The 18,665-nt window shown below is 27.7% G+C and overlaps 2 protein-coding genes across 3 annotated transcripts in view; one reads left to right on the top strand and one right to left on the bottom strand.

The window, feature by feature from the left end:
• The window catches only part of tos (Exonuclease tos), a 28,736-nt gene extending 10,233 nt beyond the window's left edge, over nt 1-18,503 (top strand). Inside the window, exons 7-12 of one of the 2 annotated variants that reach the window (XM_087151736.1) lie at nt 584-825; nt 2,938-3,133; nt 4,715-4,933; nt 6,461-7,011; nt 9,687-9,786; nt 18,135-18,503. In XM_087151736.1, the coding sequence (XP_087007862.1) occupies nt 584-825; nt 2,938-3,133; nt 4,715-4,933; nt 6,461-7,011; nt 9,687-9,786; nt 18,135-18,147 (1,321 nt within the window). In that variant the 3' untranslated portion in view covers nt 18,148-18,503. Of the gene's footprint in view, nt 1-583; nt 826-2,937; nt 3,134-4,714; nt 4,934-6,460; nt 7,012-9,686; nt 9,787-9,874; nt 10,538-18,134 lie in introns of those variants that run through there. The other variant, XM_087151735.1, reaches the window with a different exon arrangement.
• Nucleotides 13,072-18,665, bottom strand: part of LOC147804041 (uncharacterized) — a 38,094-nt gene continuing 32,500 nt past the window's right edge. The window contains exon 3 of the mRNA XM_087151737.1: nt 13,072-15,509. Coding sequence (XP_087007863.1) covers nt 15,288-15,509 — 222 coding nt within the window. The 3' untranslated portion in view covers nt 13,072-15,287. The remainder of the gene's footprint in view (nt 15,510-18,665) is intronic.

Genomic DNA, 18,665 nt, shown 5'->3' with positions numbered 1-18,665 from the left:
TTTTTAACTTATACTTATATATATATATACTTCCATATCTAAATCACTATTTTCTTTCACGTAATCTGAAAATAAAATCAAGCTTTAATCATGAAGTAATTATTTTTTTTATGTTTGAAGGAATTCTTGTCTGTTTAATTAGTCTAATTTATTAGCAAATTATGTACTATCCCAATTATTATTTTTAACTATATTACTCTCACATGCTATTATTTGTAGTGGACTTATTGCTGGGATCTCAGATAGTTCGCTATATTAGGTTTTGACTATTATTCTAAAAATGAAAAAACTCCTACATTTACTTGAATCAGACAATTGTTCTAAACTTCCGAAGGACTTCCATGTCTCATATTAAATGATAAAAAATTGACAAAATCGTGTTAAAAAAACCTTTTAAATATATTTATAACTACGATAAATAGAATATAAAAGTCCTAAGTGCATGTATTCCTCCTTTCTATTCTAAAAAGCCTCATTTATTGAACTTTACAACTGAAATTTAGATTTATTTTTAGAAGTTAATATCGTAATTTGTTGTGTTTACTTCTAGCATAGTGCAAGTATGTTCTTTAACGTATTTTAGATATCTTGACAATGATTTAGCTTACCAATTGGCTATGGGGGACATCAATGTCAAGACTTTCAAAAAGTACGATTCAAATGATATTCAGAACTGGTCCGACTCCCACACAAATAAAAGTGGATTATGGAGTCCACTGAATAATTCAGCGATTACCAAGACACCTAAGAAAGGAATAGCTTTTAAATTTAGTACCCCAAAGAGAAAGGCTGGAGATGTTCACAAACATAAATCTTTTGAACAAGGTAAATTATATGAAATATAGTTTATTGTTCTTGTCAATGTGATAAGCATTTTTTTTTTTTAAATTATCTAATTATGCTAGTATTTCTTTTCAGTGCTTGATTCTGTTGTTATTACCAAAGAAATTATTTTATGTATACAGCTTTTATAATATTTTATTTAGTCTTTTTATTGACTAAATTGCTTATTTGAATTAAAAAAGTAGATAAAGATCTGTATAAAAATTTTTACCCTTACTAATTAGCATCAGTTTATAGGTAAAAATCACAAAAAAAGGCCATTAAATATCATTTAAAAGAATAGAATCTCAGGGGCGACTGTTCAAGTAATGTTTTTACTTGCTCTAAAGTAATAAAGGTGCTTTCTTCTTTCTGAAAAAAATTAGTTATTCGAAAATTAAATTTTTTTCCCTTCATCGCTTATTTTTAAGTATCGCTTATATATTATATATATTAAAATATCGCTTATTTTTAAGTATTAAATTTAAAGGGAGAATATGATTGAAAACTTTTTCTTCAATTACTTTGCGAACCCTAATGATATTGGTATCCTTGTTTTAATTTTTTGAAAACTGACTGCAAAATTAACTAGAAATAGTCTGGAAAACAATATTCCACTTTCCCTAAGCTTCTTGAATGTGCTGAAATATAATTCATTAATATAAAAATATTCACTCAAGTTAGTCTAAAAATTGGTTTTTAATGTGTGATGATTTCAAGTATATTTTATGAACTTGTATCCTTTTGTAGTACACAACAAATTATTTTTGAACTTTTAAATACTACTAATATTTCTCATTATTTAGATATCTATTATTGATATATTGAAAATTTGTTGTTGCCTTATGCCACATGCCAATTCTGACAAGCCTATTTTAAGGCAAGATGAGTGCACTTCTTGTTTTCCTCCAAGAAATGTTGCACCCATATGCCACATCGCGTTTTACAGGCAGGACACACATTCACACACTATCCTTCCATCTGCAGATCGTAATTTTGACCTGAACCAAAGCATGAGCAATCTCTAATCCAGTACCCCCAGAGCTATTGATTTGTTATGGGAACAACTTGGGAGTCTTTGGTCAATGGGGCTCTAACTCACGACCTCTTGGATATGGGCCTAATGCCCTACCAGCCAGGCTCTTGGCCACTGAAAATTTGTATGAACAAATTGGAAATATTATTTTAATATTACTGTCAAACTCTCTTGCAAGGGAGAGATTTGTTTATTATAAAAAAACGGGGGCAAGAGATATTAGAAATAAGAATCTTTTGGTGCAAAACAAAAATTTAAAATATTTTTTTTAAAAAAATGTTCTCTTTTGTGTACATAAATGTAGAAGCTAATAAATTTTGTTGATGTTTTATTTTGCATCGGTGCCAACTACTACTATTTATCAGTAATCATTACGATTTTATAGTCAAAATTTCTTAGTCTTGTAATTCAATAACTAGTATTACGGCATTTGAGAATTCCCATAATCTGTTTTAAAAAATTTATTTGAACTATCAAGTGCTATAAAATTTTGTTATTTGCAACTAATCTGCAATAATTTTTTTGTACTCCTTAAACAATTATAAAAACAATAAACAAAAGCAATGTAATAGAAATAAGAAATAAAAAAGGAAAGAAATCCATAAACTCAATTCTAAAATGCTGTGAGCAAAAAAAAATTTTTTTTGTTCAAATTTTAGCAGTTTAAATGAGTTGGTTTTAATTTAGCCAATAACTAGGACATAGTTTCCAACTTAAAAATTTAATTTTATCATTTTTCTAATGTATAAAATTTCAGTATTGTATAAATTTTAATGCCTTTGCTTTTTTTAGCACTTTTACCTAGGTGTTACTTTTTTTTTATTTAATTGTAAATTATTTATGCATATTTTTTTTACATAATATACCTGTATAAAATTAAGTTTTATATGTATCTTAAAACTGTGCTGAATTGCATTTCATAAAAATTCCCTGTACATTTCTGTTTTATTGTAATTATAGGATACTAGATACTGATCTTTACTGATAGGATAGCTAGTTTAGAAAGTTGGCAACTGTGATTTCAAAACTATATTTATATTTACAAATTTGTTATTATAATTAGGTATTTAAATTTTCAGTGGATACAAATAAGAGTGACCTGCCTTCCTCGGAAGAGCTATTTGAAATGTATGGTGGTAATACTAAAAAAAGCAAATCTCATGATCCATATGAAGAAGAACCCATTTTTGTTTCCTCCGAAAAAAAGCCATCATTTGACGTTGATTCATTCAAAAAATCACCTTCCTCCTCTGTCAAAAAAGTAGTTAAAAGCCGGTAATGATTTATTTTTATTTTACTTAGTTTTATTGAAACTATTTTGACTTATTGTTCACATTTGTGAAGCTTCTCACTTTTAAATGTAATTTTATGTGAATTAATGTTTTATATTTTAAAGCTGCAATTTTTAAACTTCACTTCAAATTTTTAGAAATTTTTTTCTAATCCATTTCAAGCTATTTGGTCTGAAGAAAAGGGAGGTAAAAGATGTTGTAGCTGATTAGACAAAATATCAGCATCTAATTTATACAAAAGAAACCTTTATTTTAATATTATGCATTAGAGTCATATTTAATTGAATAGATTCTTCCCCAAAATCGATTCTTAGTGATAAAAAGTACGTTGTCTTGTAAGTTTTCCTGTACTAATAACAGATTTTAGTAGTTTCTTTTTCCTCAAAAATTTTCATCGCTTTTTTCTTTCAAACGCATGACATTTTTCTTTGTATTAACTTTCTCTACTTGTTGTTTTTGACCTTTATTAAACGTGAAATCTTTTTTTAGCAGTTATAAGGTTTTTTAGTGCAGGGATCTACTGCTGGACTTGCGTACTACCATTAAATAAAAAATTTGGTAGAAATTAAAGTGACTTTATTTGTTTAAAAATTTCTGCTTAAAGACTAATTTTTATCTGCAATATATTATTTTATTTTATAACTGGCGTTTAACATCCTACCCATTTCTGACTAACTCTCATTGTTCAATTCTGCTGCCATGTATTTTTGAGTCCTACTCAGAAGACAACAGAACTTCTGGATCAAACATTAGGACATTCAACCTCTGTGGAGTACTTTTTGATGGATTTATATTACAGGAGAAGGAAAACCACCCACTATCAGCTCGACTATTCTAACTCATGATCTCTCTACCATTGAGGATATTTTTATACCTGTACAGTTTTAGTTAGTGCGAAGTAGGAGCAGAATCCGTATCAACCAGCCACTGCTGGGGTTCGAGTCTGGGTCATCTCATTGAGAGGAATGCTCTATCCCTTGAGCCACCATGGTTCTATAATCTGCAGGACAGGCATTAAATTTTTGTGTATCATTTTTAAAATCTATATTAAAAATGGTGATTTAAACAAATTGCATTAAGTTTTTGGCAAAACATGATAAACTCAAAATATTTAAAACTCAAGTTTAACCCACTGACGATTCTGCACATAAAAAGTCACATTTTAACCTGCAGTTTTCTAGGCATAGCAAAACCGGTTTTTACACGTTAATGGATGGGGAAATAGTGTATAGGGAAGGAACATTCTCTCAATTTTGCCCATTCGCTAAACCACCAGTGGATTAATATAATCCATAGTTAAGCTTCCCCAATGGAAAATCTTAACATAAAATTTTAAAAATTAGTCTTTGCATTATATAAAATATTGTGTTATATTGATAATTTCACATGAAATGTTCGTAAGTTAGATCTCCTACTGTATTTATTGCTAGCAATAGTTTTTTAAATTCCAATCTGAGTGTTCTGTCCAAAAATATTTCCTAATTATCGATTTTTTTCTTTCTTTTTATCCGTGTTTATGAGTTTGTATTCTAAATTAATAAATGAAATTATGTACTTTTTTAAGGTTCTTTTCACTTGGGTCTGTGTCAAGTAGTAAAGAAAGTTCTTCTGGATACTTTTCTTCTCCTTCGTCTACCAATAATAGCATCAATGAAGATTTTTTATCTAATTCATTAGCATCTGATTCCTCAATTCATGCCCTGGCTTCACCAGCTGAACCAGAAAGAGATGCAAATCTATTAGATCAGTCTGCTCGAAGTAATAAAGAAAATTTAATAAATAGGTATTATATTTGTTTTTTAAAAAGTAGTTTTCCATTTACATTCTTTGTTCATATATGTTTTCCCCTTATTTATATTTTTTGCTTTGGGATCAAGTTTTGCTATTTAAGGTGCAATATTTTCACATTCCAAATAAAATGTGGATGTTTTGTATTAATTATTATACATTTCTGTTCTCTTTTGGTGGGACTATATGCTCTGCCTCACACTAGACTTCAACTGGCATTGAAAATTGAACAAGTTAGTTGCTACAAGTTGCAAAATTGCAAGAAAAATTTAAACCAAGTGTAATAGCTTTTGATTTCCTTGATAACACTGTATGTTGATTTCCGTATTAAGTTGCCAAGAATGGAAGTTAAGAAGCATACTAGATAAAGCTAAAAAATAATTAAATTAAATAATAAAAAATTATTCTTTTGAAGTACCCTGCGGGATTCCTAAAAGTAACAATTTTTTTATAAAGAGGAAAATAACTTTTATTTTCCTACCTATGTTTGCTTTGTAAACAAAAAATGGATAAGATTGCAAAAAGGAAATAAAGTGAAATGATGTTCGTTTTTCTCTTTTTTGTTGTATTAGATATATTTATTTAGCATAAATTTCTACTTTTAAAAATCTTAACCTGCTACTAATAACTGATTTAAGCAGGAACCTTCAACCTATGTTTAGAAATAAGAAATAATCTAATATAATTAAAAGTGGTAAATTTTTTCTAAACTTGTTAGCCCCCATAATTTTATTTAAATACATCAAAGGCTTAATTTATTTACATTAATTGAAGGTATTTCTATATCTAGAATTTAATTTATGAAAAGAATTCTGAATTTGAAAAATAGATTTTCTTTTCATGAACTGTTTTAAAATCCATATGGAGAAGTTTGCTAAATAAATTTTCAATTAAGTTTACGGTAAAGCTCCATCTGTTTAAAAATAAAAACCCTACATATCCACTAAGTTATGAATAAAAAGGATATAAAATATTTATAAATTGCATCAAGGGTAAATTTCATATAAAAAAATTTTTGAAAATTAAAACATTACATTAAAATTTAATAAAATTGTAATATGGTAATCTTCAAAAATCAGCTAGTTCTTGTTTCGTAAACCCCTAGTTGACAGTAACTAAAAAATTCAGTAAAAATCACTGTTAGAAAATTTGCCTTTATTTTTAGTACATTGTTTTAGCAATTTTCAATACATCAAAAAATAATGTTAACACTAAATGTTCTTTTGATTTCATATTTTTAAAAGTTTGCCATTTAAACAAAAAATATTTTTAAACAATAACTGCCTTCTACATTTGCTTTTATTTTACAATAAAGCAATAGCCTTAATTAAGATCATAAGTTCATGTGTTTTTTATATGTGCCATCTTTTTAAACCTTATCTTTTATTGAATAAATGAAACTTTTTGCATCAATATTTAGGTTAGAGATAGATTGAGTTAAATATATTAATTTTTAAATTGGTAATTTATGCTTAGTCAGAAAATGTAACTATTTAACAAAAATGTTTTTTTTTTTTTCAAGGTTTGCCAAAAAGAAACCTACTGAAGTTAGTCCAGTGCTGAGTGAGGATAAAGATAAGGATATTCCAAAAACACCTAACGATAAAAAAGCATCGGTATTAGACATTTTCAGCTCAGAATCAACTATAGCCACTTCCACCATTTCATCCATGCAAAAATCTGCCAAAATATTGTCCCAAACTGCAGAAGTATCTGTAGTAAAACTAAAACCAAGGAACTTATTCTGCAAAAAGAATAAACTAATCACCACTAAAATAGAAGATTACAAATGGACGAAAGAAGAAAGCCCTCCAAAAGCAACTGAAGCTGATAAAAGTTGTCAAAAAAGTATAGAAGATTCTCCAAAGACAGACAGTGTGGAGAAAAGTCCCTTGAAGGAAATATCACCTTATTTCTTAAATATAAGTGACAATCAGAAACTTAGTGATGCATCTCAAGATGATTCTGTGATAACTATTTTAAGTGACAGTGATGATCCTGATCCTATTGAAGGAGAAACCAACACCTCACCCAAAACTGCTGTTAAGAATACAAAACATTCCAGTTTAAATGGTAAATGTTCGAAAGATATTTTTTTATTTCGTGTGTCAACTATAAACTGTTTGCTTTTCATAGTAATTTAGTTTTGCTTGCTCGAGACCAGTGATTCTCAACCACTGTGCCACTAAATATTAGAAATGATACTTTTTTTTATTATGAGTAAAGTTTAAATTTAAAAAAAGTATATATATATATATATATATATATATATATATATATATATATATATATATATATATATATATATATATATATATATACTTTTCATAATTTTTCCACGCTTCAACCGCAAACATCTTTGTCGGTGATTGTCTGATAATCTTAAAATAAGCTGGAAGTGTTTAAATTGTCTTTGACATACAATTTTAAGAAATGTTAAAATAAGTAGGAAATTTAATGACTGTTAAAATTATTAATTAACAAAGGAAAGCAAGCTAATTATTAACTTTCAAACGGAAATAAAAGCTAATCATTGAAGTGAGCTATGCAATTAATAAGCAAATTAACAAAGGATAACAACAAAAAAACAAATTAGCAAAGGATCGTTAACAAATAATAAGCTAACAATTAATAATTAGCAAAAAAAAAAACTAGTTAACAGGAAATCACAAAAAATAACAGTTAATGCAAAAAAACTAACTGTTAATAACTATAGAAAACAAGCTAACAATTAATAACTAGAAAAAAAAATTACTGTTACTAACTAATAAAAAAATTGTCGAAAAAAATAATTAATCCATTAATAAACATGCTTTTGTAGTACATATTATTTTATTTCACATTCAAGATTATTATCACAAACTATTTTAACACAGTGTATTATTGATAAGTAAACAACTTTTAATCGAATTTTTTTCATTGTGTGTCATCACATTTTGAAATCGTTAAAAGTGTACCGCAACAACAAAAAAAGGTTGAGAATCACTGCTCTAGACAGTATTCTTTAATGTGATAATACAGTGGAATCTTGTGAGACTGTTTTGTTTCTCATGAAGCCATTCACTGCGAAAGTAGGTGGGAGAAAACGATGAATGCAAGTCACATAAAACTATAATATAATGACTTGAAAGCATATAAAAAGTAGTAAAGATTAACTAAATTTAAAAATAATTAAATTTGCAAAAAGTATTTAAAATTTTAATTGAAAAATTATATACTTACTGTAAAAATATTTATGATGCAAAAGAAAGATGAATGAACTGATTTATTTATTTAAAATATAGACAATTTTGGTTTGAAGAGACCTTTTTTTCTTTCGCACAAACAATTAATTTTTGACATTTGTAACTGCTGTTCGTTTTCTGTATGTTTGTATGAATGCCGAAAGTTCCCAAAGCTTTGAGGCCTTCCGCAAATGTTGGCATTGGCTGTAGATCCATTTCACTGTATTTATAGATATCACTTTGCGCTTCCTCAACTTCTGCAACCATTTCTTGACTCAACAACTTCACAAGTTTTCATCAACTGATGCATTAACATCAAATGTGATGTTTGTGGCTTTCTCTCCAAACTGTAACAAATCCTCATTTTCTTCCTACTCTGTAGCATCATAAGTTACTGTTTCTACTCATAAAACCAAATAATTTAATGTTTTTTTTTTAAGTGTTGGTAGGATTTTTGAACGATAATTGCGGGAATCGTCTTATTATCATTATGGCCGCGATAGCTCATCGGGTGGAATAGGACGTTCGCTTTCCAATGAGGTGAACTGGCTTGCACTGACCTCGGTGCTGATGTGAAATATCCTCAGTAGTCGACGTATCATGGATTAGAGTCCCCTTACTGTCAAGCTAACCGTGATCTACCTCTCCTTGTAACACAAACGTGGGTTAGTTCCATCGAAAAGCTCTCCATGAAAATAAATTTCTCCCAATACTTGATCCAGGAGTTCTCTTGTCTTCTGGATTGGGTTCAAAACTACATAGTTGAACATTAGTAGTCGTAAACCCAAAAATTCGGTCGACTAATCAGCACGGTTATAATATAATATTATGTTTATGAAAATAGCATTTGTCTTGGGAATATAAAACAATCGGACACATGGGAGAAAACAAATGATGCGGGAACGATGGATTGAGGTTCAGCTGTCATAGTTTTGAAAAAATATGATTTTAGACAACTGAATGTAAGTAACAATAATTAAAATTAAAGACTAAAAATTTTAGAGTGTCAGGTTAAGGTAAAATTAAGTTGTTGTTTTTTTTAGTTTTACATAATGCATGCATTACTGGCTTCTTATTACCTGTTACTTGTTTGTTTAGGAGATAATTTGATGCTTATTGTAATAAAATATTTAAATTTGTATAAAAAAAAAAAATTTTCTGATGTCCTCAAATATTAAACTCATTTAAATGTAATAAAACACATTTTTTATAATTCATTATGTGAATTCCAATTAAAAAGTTGTTACAGATTTTATTAAAATAAAACTGCATAAATGAAAATTAAGTTAATGACCTGATACTTTGATTTTATATTATATATGATTTTATTGTATTTTTGTGGTACATCTCCAAATGAAATTTTTACGATTTTTGATTTTATTTTGTAATCAATAGTGAGCAAACATAAATGTTAAAATTAATCTTTTAACTATTTTTCTTTTTAAAATTATTTTAATTTGTTCACTATGTTATACTATTAAATGCTTTATTCAAAGACTTCCCCTGATTTATTCTTGCTTTTAGATAAACTCAGTAAATGTCGTTCAATTGGTCTTTCAAAGAAAAGAAAAAGTACTGGCACGGCAGCAAGGAAAGAATCTCTCCTAAATTTTAATTTTACTAGGTATGCTTCTTATTTTTCTTAATTTTAGTTTTGTTATTTTGATAAATGTCTACTTATAAACTATAACTTTTTTGTTTATTTTTTACAGAAAGACTGTTTCTGAAAAATAAAGATAAGAATATTGTTTTTAAAATCATTTACTTGTGTGTTTTAAGGACTTTGCCTAAAATAAGGCTGGACTATATTTTCATTTTCAGTGTTATTTAATTTGCATTCTGTTATTTGCTATTTCCTGAATAGAAGTTTCTATGTATTTTAATTTTTCCTTTTAGTAGAACTATTTAATTATTTTTTCCCCACTTATTTCTTTCCCAACGGCTACCCAATATTTTAAATAGTTATGTTAATAATCCGTTTACTATTCTATGAATATGTTGTTTTTATGCAAAAACTTGAATAACGAAGAGGAAAAATTATTAGCTTGAAAAATACTGATTGAAATGTTTCTTATATTGCCACTCAAAACAATTTTTCATAATCATTGTATTTCTATCATTATATTTTAACCAGAAACTATTAAAATTTTATTAAGTAAAAAGAAAATAAAAATTAATTGCTTTACAATCCTGTTGATAATTATGTAACTAAAGATATCCTATGTATAAATAAAATTATATATGAAAACACCTATTATTTCTATACAAGCATAAACTTATACAGTTGGTGGATCATTATTATCCATGATTGATTTATAAAATATCTTAGTTATTTGATTGCTAAACAGTTACTCTAAAAAACATCTTCTTTTTTTTTTAAATAATTGATAATGCCTTCATTACTTATACATTTTCTATAAATTTTTATACTATATTCTATAAAACTCAAATTGTCCATTTCAATTGAAAGATGCCAAATCTTGATTATTAATAGAAAACTGCAATTATCTTAATTGGAAACTATTCCAGGTCAGAAAGTATTAATATCAGCATAAACAAGTAAATTAATTTGAAAAAATTGCTTTTACTTAGGAGAATCAAACTATATTTTCTTATAACAAATTGATATGTCGTCTCTAACTTTTTTCCTTTTTTACTAGGTTTCATAGTACATGCTTATTTTTCATTTGCTTATAGTTTCATATATTCATTTCTACCTCATTGATGTTTTGACTTAACTTAAAATCTGGTAGCTATCTCCTGTCTTCTGTTTTTCTTTTTAAGTGACTGTAATCATCATCTAATTTAAATCATTGTAAATCTTTTTATTCCTATTTGGCAACCTGATTAATTGGAATTCCACTTTAATATGTGTGCTAGCTTTTATTGTCATTAAAATATGACTTAGTTTATAAAATCAAGCATGATATATATATGTGTGTGTATATATATATATATATATATATATATATATATATATATATATATATATATATATATATATATATATTGTAATTATTTTCTGTAGTCGTATTGTCTATTTTTGGATGTGTACTATTCATAAGAAACAAAAGTATGTTCTCCTTAGTGATGTTATTTGTATATATTTTCTCATTTTGTGTTGAATATTCTAAAATTTAATTTTATTACAAGATTGTGAAAAAAAATCCTTATTAATACTTTTATGTGAGTTTATTAATACTAATATATACTTTTTTTTTTTTTTTGAAAAATTATGAATAGTAAGAACAATTATAGTTTTAAAAAAATCATGCAACATAGTTTTCACTTTGATTTATCTTTCTTTTTGATTTTGAAAATATTTAGTGATAGTAGTTTTATATTTTTCTTTTCTAAACACTGTTAAAAAATTAATGAAAGAACATTAATGAAACAAAAAATGCTTTCTTAGAATGCTGTGCATTTGAATGTTATTCTTATTAGAAATAAAAATTTTAATAATTTGTGATTATGAATAAGAAGTCATTTCTGGGAATAAGTTTATATATATATATATATATATATATATATATATATATATATATATATATTTTAAGGAAAAAAGTTTATTTTGCATGTACAATAAATCCTCAGCCATTCTTATATATTTTTTAAATAAAAAAAGTTATAGTTCCTTGCATTCTTTATGTTGAATCAGGCCATATTTATCTTTTTTAATTTTGAAATTATTTAGGGATTATATTTTTGTATTTCTTTTTGAAACACTTCCAAAATATTTAGGAAGGCTCATTTAAGAAGCTTAAAAGTGCACTCATGGAATGCTGTATATTTTAATGTCATTTTTACTTTTAATAAACATATCGTAATCAGAAATCATTAAAAAAAGAATTATTTCTGGTAATAGTTTTCAATATTTTAGAAAGCCCAGTTGGCATCTAATCTTTAGCTATTTTTAAATGGGTAAAGTTCAATGTTGAAACAGATTTAAGATTCTTGCTATTTTCTAATTTTTTGTTTTTTTCCATGACTGTTGGGAAACAATCATCCTTCTAAAAATGTTTTATTGTGCAGTTTTTATTTTCATAATGTGGAAAAAATCGAAAAATCTAAATCCATTGATTGGTGTCAATTATTAAAAATTAGGATTATAGGGGAACATTCATTAATTTCTGTAAATAAAGAATCACAATTAAGTTGAGGTTTTTGTCTTTAGTCAGCTAAATCTTTCATGTTCATATAAATAGTTTTTTTATGTTCTATTATTATCTTATTTAATTAAAATTTAACGTTATCAAAATTTCATTAGTCAATCTAACATTTTTCAAGGGCTATATTTTCTAATTTGTCTATTATCAATAATGTAATATATCAATCCTCGCTCGAAAAATTCAAACTTTTTATAAGTTACTATGATATACGGTGAAATTTCTTTTTTAATGGCTACCTCTAAAGAAAAGACATTTAAAATATAGCTTAACATTTGTGGAACAGTAAGTCTCTCATAGGATTTACATTAAGTTAAAACTTTTAACAGCCATATCCACTCATTACAAACTTAAAATTTTATTTCAAGTTGAAGTGATAATTACTAAAAATAATTAAAGTGCTAATATAATGCTTAAATATCCAATTTATTATTTTAAGTTTTTCCTTAAACTTTTTTTAAATCAAAAATTTGAAGAAAATATTATCTGAAATTTTGTATAAACAATTTTTTATTTAATTCTAAAAACTTAAATTAATAAATCTTATGAAAAATGCTAATTGTAATTTTAAAGAAAATTCAAAATGTTTGATGTTTAATTGTTGAATCCCCGTCATTTTCAAATAAAGAAATAAATATCCCAATTTGGTGTAAACTTTTCCATTTAGGTTGAAGTTTTGTCATTATCAGTTTTTAATATTATAATATTTAACAAAGTTGACTAAAGTTTTTAGAAAGGCAGAACACAATTCAGTGTTTATTTTATTTTCACACTTTTAATAACATAAAAGCATCACTTATAAAAAAAAAAAAGCTAATTAATAATTCTGATATTAGATCTGCATAACTGAAAGATGATTTTAAATACATAATTGGCAAATATGTGATACAGCTTTAGAAATAATCATTACAACACAAATGGTTTACATTATGCATTAGCACAAAACAAAGAATTTATTGTTTTGTGCAATAGCAAAATAACAATTAATTACATTAGCATAATATGAATCAGTAGCAATATGCACTATGTCACTATATGTGTGTTACTATTACAAACATTTTCCATTAATAGGCAAGTTTAGGCCGTTACTAACTTAGCAATGTAAGTTAAAGTTCTGTGTTAACAGTTAAACTGTAACCTAAACTTAAACCTAAAAATCTAAAAAAATTTCAAAATATTAATGTATTAAAAAAATAAAAATTAGAAAAAGGATAGTGTTTTATGGACCAATTTATTGAAAGCTGCACAAAACGAATTTTTATTATGGTTTTCAATATTGCATAATTTTTACTGTAGTTATTATAATGAAATTATAGCGATAATACCGAAGAACATTAATTCAATATCAATAATTAACAAATAATTTTTAATTCATTAATTTCTTAGCAATAAACTTTAATTTTATTAAAAATTAAATAAGTAGTATCTTAATTGAATAGTATCTTTAAATAAATAGTATCTTGATTGATTCGAGGAATCTGAAAACGGGTAATCTCCGTAAGAAATTCATGTTAGGTGAACTCATGAATTAAATAATAACATTCAAAATGAAATTATTTCATTTGAATTAAAGTATTTATACTTTAAAATGCAATGAGTTCCATTTTTTGAAAAATAAATGCAAATATATATATATATATATTTTTTTTTTTTGTTCATGATGACAAGATTAGGAATGTTAAAACATTAAATAAACTATAACGGATTGACTGTTCATAAATGACAATAAAATAAAGTGATGCACCAGATTTTCTTTGTGGAGGATATAGTTAATTTCCACACAGACAACTTGCAATTAATTTTCATCATGTATCTCTCTTGCATTAATATCAATACTTGACTAAACATTCGAATCCATCTATCGTCAAGCCTATGTGTATCAACCCTTTAATTGTTTAGCTGAGTAAATTTCTACAAAAATTTTCTTCTGAACAAGGTTTGCCCGTTGTATAATGCTGACAAAACCAGTTTCTCTGCAGCAGTCAGTTAACACTATTCAAATTTCTTTTATAAGACTATATAATCAGGCTTTAAATATTATTTCATTATTTTAACGGTATTGTACTTATTTTGAAAAAGAGAGTTCAATATTCTCTATGCAAGGGCATGTGCATCTTTTGTCATCTGCTGACACAACTCCTATTAGAAAAGCAACCAGACACTACCTCAAACTGAATTCAAAGGGTATGCTCACTTCAAAACATCTTTGCAACATTTGTTAAATTATTTATCCCATCATTTGATGCTACTATGTCACTTATTATTTAAAATGGCAAACTCATTTTTTGTTTGCTGCTGTGTCCTGTTTTTCTATGGAAGTTTTCCTTCCTCTTCTGATATTTTCTACTAGAATGAGCTGTCACTGTGAAGGATTTTGGATCGATTTCCGGTGACAGTTTCTGGGAAGTAAGATGGCTAGAGGAGAACAATGCCACAATTTAGCCATTGGCTTCAAAATTTTGTAGAATCTTAACAATCACAAATCCTTTTCCTGGCAACTGGCCCTTATAGGAAAAAAATGACAAAAAAGAAACAAACTTTTAATAGTTTGATCAATATTCTGTGGTAATTATAACTGAAATTGCATACACTTTTGTGCTTAAAGACTTTTTTTTTTTGATGCGTACAAACTTCTAAATATTTAAATGCATAATTCTTAAGGAAAATGTCCCCCACGCCCTTTAAAAATTTGGCTTGCTTTAAAATGCATGTCTATTACACAATTATTACATAATGTATGAAATAGAATTATTTTGCATGAAAATGGCAGTAAGAAAATATGTACAAAAGAAATAAAACATTTAAGACTTCAACATAAATGTTCACTTTTACGCGAAGTGTTTATCTACATGAAAAATGAAGCTCCATTTCACCATCTTTCAGAATAAATAGGAACATTATCGAACATCCAGATTGCACGTTTTCTAGCACCATTTTATAACATGTCTATTTCTTTGCTTTACTTATTTGGCTGTTCCATTTTAAATGTAGAAAACGCAGGTCGAGTAAAACTGTGGACTTCGATGTAGTTGTTTGGCAACACTTGGACAGCTCTAGTCCTGTCCAATTTGCAAGATGGTTTAGGTGGTACTTTAGGGGGAGGATCACTGACATCTATTGGATGTTCATTAGTCAGCAATGGGTCGTAAAGTTTTTCTGATGGAGCACTTGGTACTACAGACTGGAAAAAAAAGAACGTCATTTTAATGGCATGTTTAAAAGTTTAACTCAAATGGAAACATACACTTGTACGATTCATCAGTAACATTACACATATAAATTTTATTTCACAGATCGAGGAAAAAAGACATCTTTAATAGCTTTTGATTTAATGATCGTATTTTGACATACTAGAACTAAAATGACCTGACTTCTTCAAATCTTGAGGACAATCCTCAAATTTCAACCTCAAAAACTTTTGAATACAGAAAATGTCCTCAAATCATAGCATATGCCCTCAAAAATCTCTGAAAACATATCTTTTTTTTTTATATGCAGTGAAATATCAAGAAAAGAATGTGCATGCTTTTTTTATAAACTAGATGGTTTTATCTTAAAGGGAAAAGTCTAAGAGAACCATGCTAAAATTAACAAAAACTCCATATTCGTCTGAAAATAAATTCATCAAAAAATAAACAAAATTAATAATCCTGTACTCATTCATTTACCTGAGTTAAGAAAATGTAGAATATGTATGATATGACAGAATTACTTAGTAATGAAATGAAGTTTAATGAAAATGGTTCTGCACCTGATATTTGTTATCATTTAAATAGAAAGAAACCTTTGGTACATATATAAGTGAATATTTTACAGATTTTTTTCGAGGATGTACCACTGATTATCCTTAAATCATGTCTTAGAAATCTGGTCACTTAACTAGGACTCAATCGTAATTTAAATATGCTTATGTATGCAATCAGAACACAAAAATTTATATTCTTTGAGTACATACATATTCGACAGGGTTGTATTCTAGACTCTCAAAATATGGGGAGTCTTGTAAGTAAGATCCTAATAGTTATAACAGGATCGCAGTTGAAAATGTGGACCTCTTAAATGTAAAATTTGATGCTAAAACTGTGTAACTTATTGCGTATTTCGCCCACTCAAAAAAAGTTTTTTTTAAATTTTATTTAAGAACTATTCAATCGATACCCTTCAAATATTTTCGACAATTAATTAATGATAAAAAAATGAGTTTTTTTTAAACACAAGTTTCTTAACAATCTTACATTTTTTATTAGTTTTGGAGATTTTGCAAAAAGCATAATTAACATTAAGGAGTCAGAACTTCCGATCGCTGTACTGACTAAATTCCTTTGGGACTTTTCCAGATTCCGGCTATCCTCCTGTTTTTAAAATCCAAATCCATTAAGGAAAAAAATTCAGAGAATGGAAGTTATAGTTTATGATTTCGCATATTATCGTCTGCATCAAATAAGTAACATATTTCAGATGTGCTGTTTGAACTACAAGTATTAGATTGATTTTATTGAAATTACATACATTTGCTGACTTGTGTGCTCAATATAGGCTTATAAGTCATTGTCAAGTAGAAAATGCAGATAGAACAATTCAGAGAAAGACATCACAAAGAATACATCCAGGGTAACGGCGGGATTCGAACCCGCTACCTCCACGCTTAACAGAGCGTTTGGAACGGCGATACCGCTCGGCCAGGGAGGCCCCTGAACTATTAGAATAATATATATATGTGATCGTTAAATTATCGTAGAATTATTTGTTCCATATTCCTATAATATTTTGTATTTGCTAAGTGCAGTTTTTGAAGTTATACTTCTTATGCGACTTCCAACAAGGTTGCGTTAAACGTTTAACGCTACATTTTTATTGGCCGGGAAATCACGTGGTAGGATCCAGTTTTCCCTCATTCATTTCCATATTGTTTTGGTTCTCACTAGCATAAAAGTATTGTTTTTCTATAAACTAGGAGGCTTCGCCCCCTGCTCGCTGGCGCTCGCCAACCCCGGATTACGGATTGCTACGCAATCCGATGCTCGCGCATTAGATACGTTCTTAAAGTCTAGCTTTTGTATACTTTTTTAAACACTGAAGTTCCGAAAACTTTTCACTGTAGAAAATTCTCAATTTGTGCATTTCAATATTAATTTGAAATTGCAAACAGTTCACATATTTTTCTTAATCACACTATTCTAAATTTCAGTTGTTGAGAAAAGTAACTTTTGTAAGTTTTGTTTTAAAGTCTATCCCACCAGAAGGCTAAAACCATGTGTTGTAAAACAATATGAAATAGTACTGAACGCCGGATGTAAAGCATCGGCTTCGATGAAGATAATTTTGTGAGAATTGTTTTGATAATTCGGTGAGAATTCACCCGATTAGACATATGATATGCGTGCCGAAACCTATCAATTAAAACGTATTGGCGTTTTATATAATATAGATTAGCCATATGATGCTCACTACGTGCTCTTGCGCGCCGAAGCCTATCAATTAAAAATGAAAACTGTTGCCAACGCGAGAAAAGAAATATCATCGGTTTTATTGATACATACGCATTAGCGTTTTATATAATATAGATATTTTTTTAGTTTGTTTTGATACACATATAATTTAATAGGGTAGTATTTTTTATTTTCAAATTTAGTGGATAACAATTGTAAAAAATGAGTGAAAACAATCCCACGGACAATGCGACGGAATATCAATAGTGAATATCAATTGATTGTTAGGTTTTCTCTTCTGAAATTACATTATGACGCATTCACATACATTATTATGACGCATTCACATACATTATTAATACAAATACATTTTCCAGGGCGAGACGATGAGGCAACCACAAGCACTTCCACTGGTTCAAGAGGTCCACGAAGGAAAAATGCACAATATTACCGTGATTACAGAGCACGGAAGCGAGCGGAGCAGAAAAAAGAGTCGTTGAATAGAACTAGTGATCCTTCTACGACTGCTGATTCTTCTACAACTAACGTCACAGGTTGCGAAGTTTAACTTCTTCCGCGCGGAGGGACTCCACGCACTATTTTTTTTTTTTTTACTCATCTCCCGTAATCTGTTTAATTACTTACTATGAACTACAAACATGAGATAATGATAAAACGCATGACTGATTGGATAAGCTTACAAACATCGTAATTTTTTAATAAATAAAATAAAAACATTGCATTGTGTATGGATTTGAACGTCTGTTTTTACGAACAATTTAAAATGTGTTCAAAAGTCTTAATTTGTTTTTATTATTAAATTGCGAGGCTGATAATTAGAATTTCCTCTATCTACTAAGCAATCAAGCAACCAATTTCTATATCAAATGTGATTAAAAAAAATTTCC

Source organism: Parasteatoda tepidariorum, chromosome 9 (assembly GCF_982258835.1).
Source record: "Parasteatoda tepidariorum strain Cologne lab strain chromosome 9, Ptep-v5.0, whole genome shotgun sequence".
In the NCBI taxonomy this organism is placed as follows: Eukaryota; Metazoa; Arthropoda; class Arachnida; order Araneae; family Theridiidae; genus Parasteatoda; species Parasteatoda tepidariorum.
The sequence above is the reverse complement of the archived record's forward strand: the minus strand, read 5'-3'. Positions and strand labels throughout refer to the sequence as shown.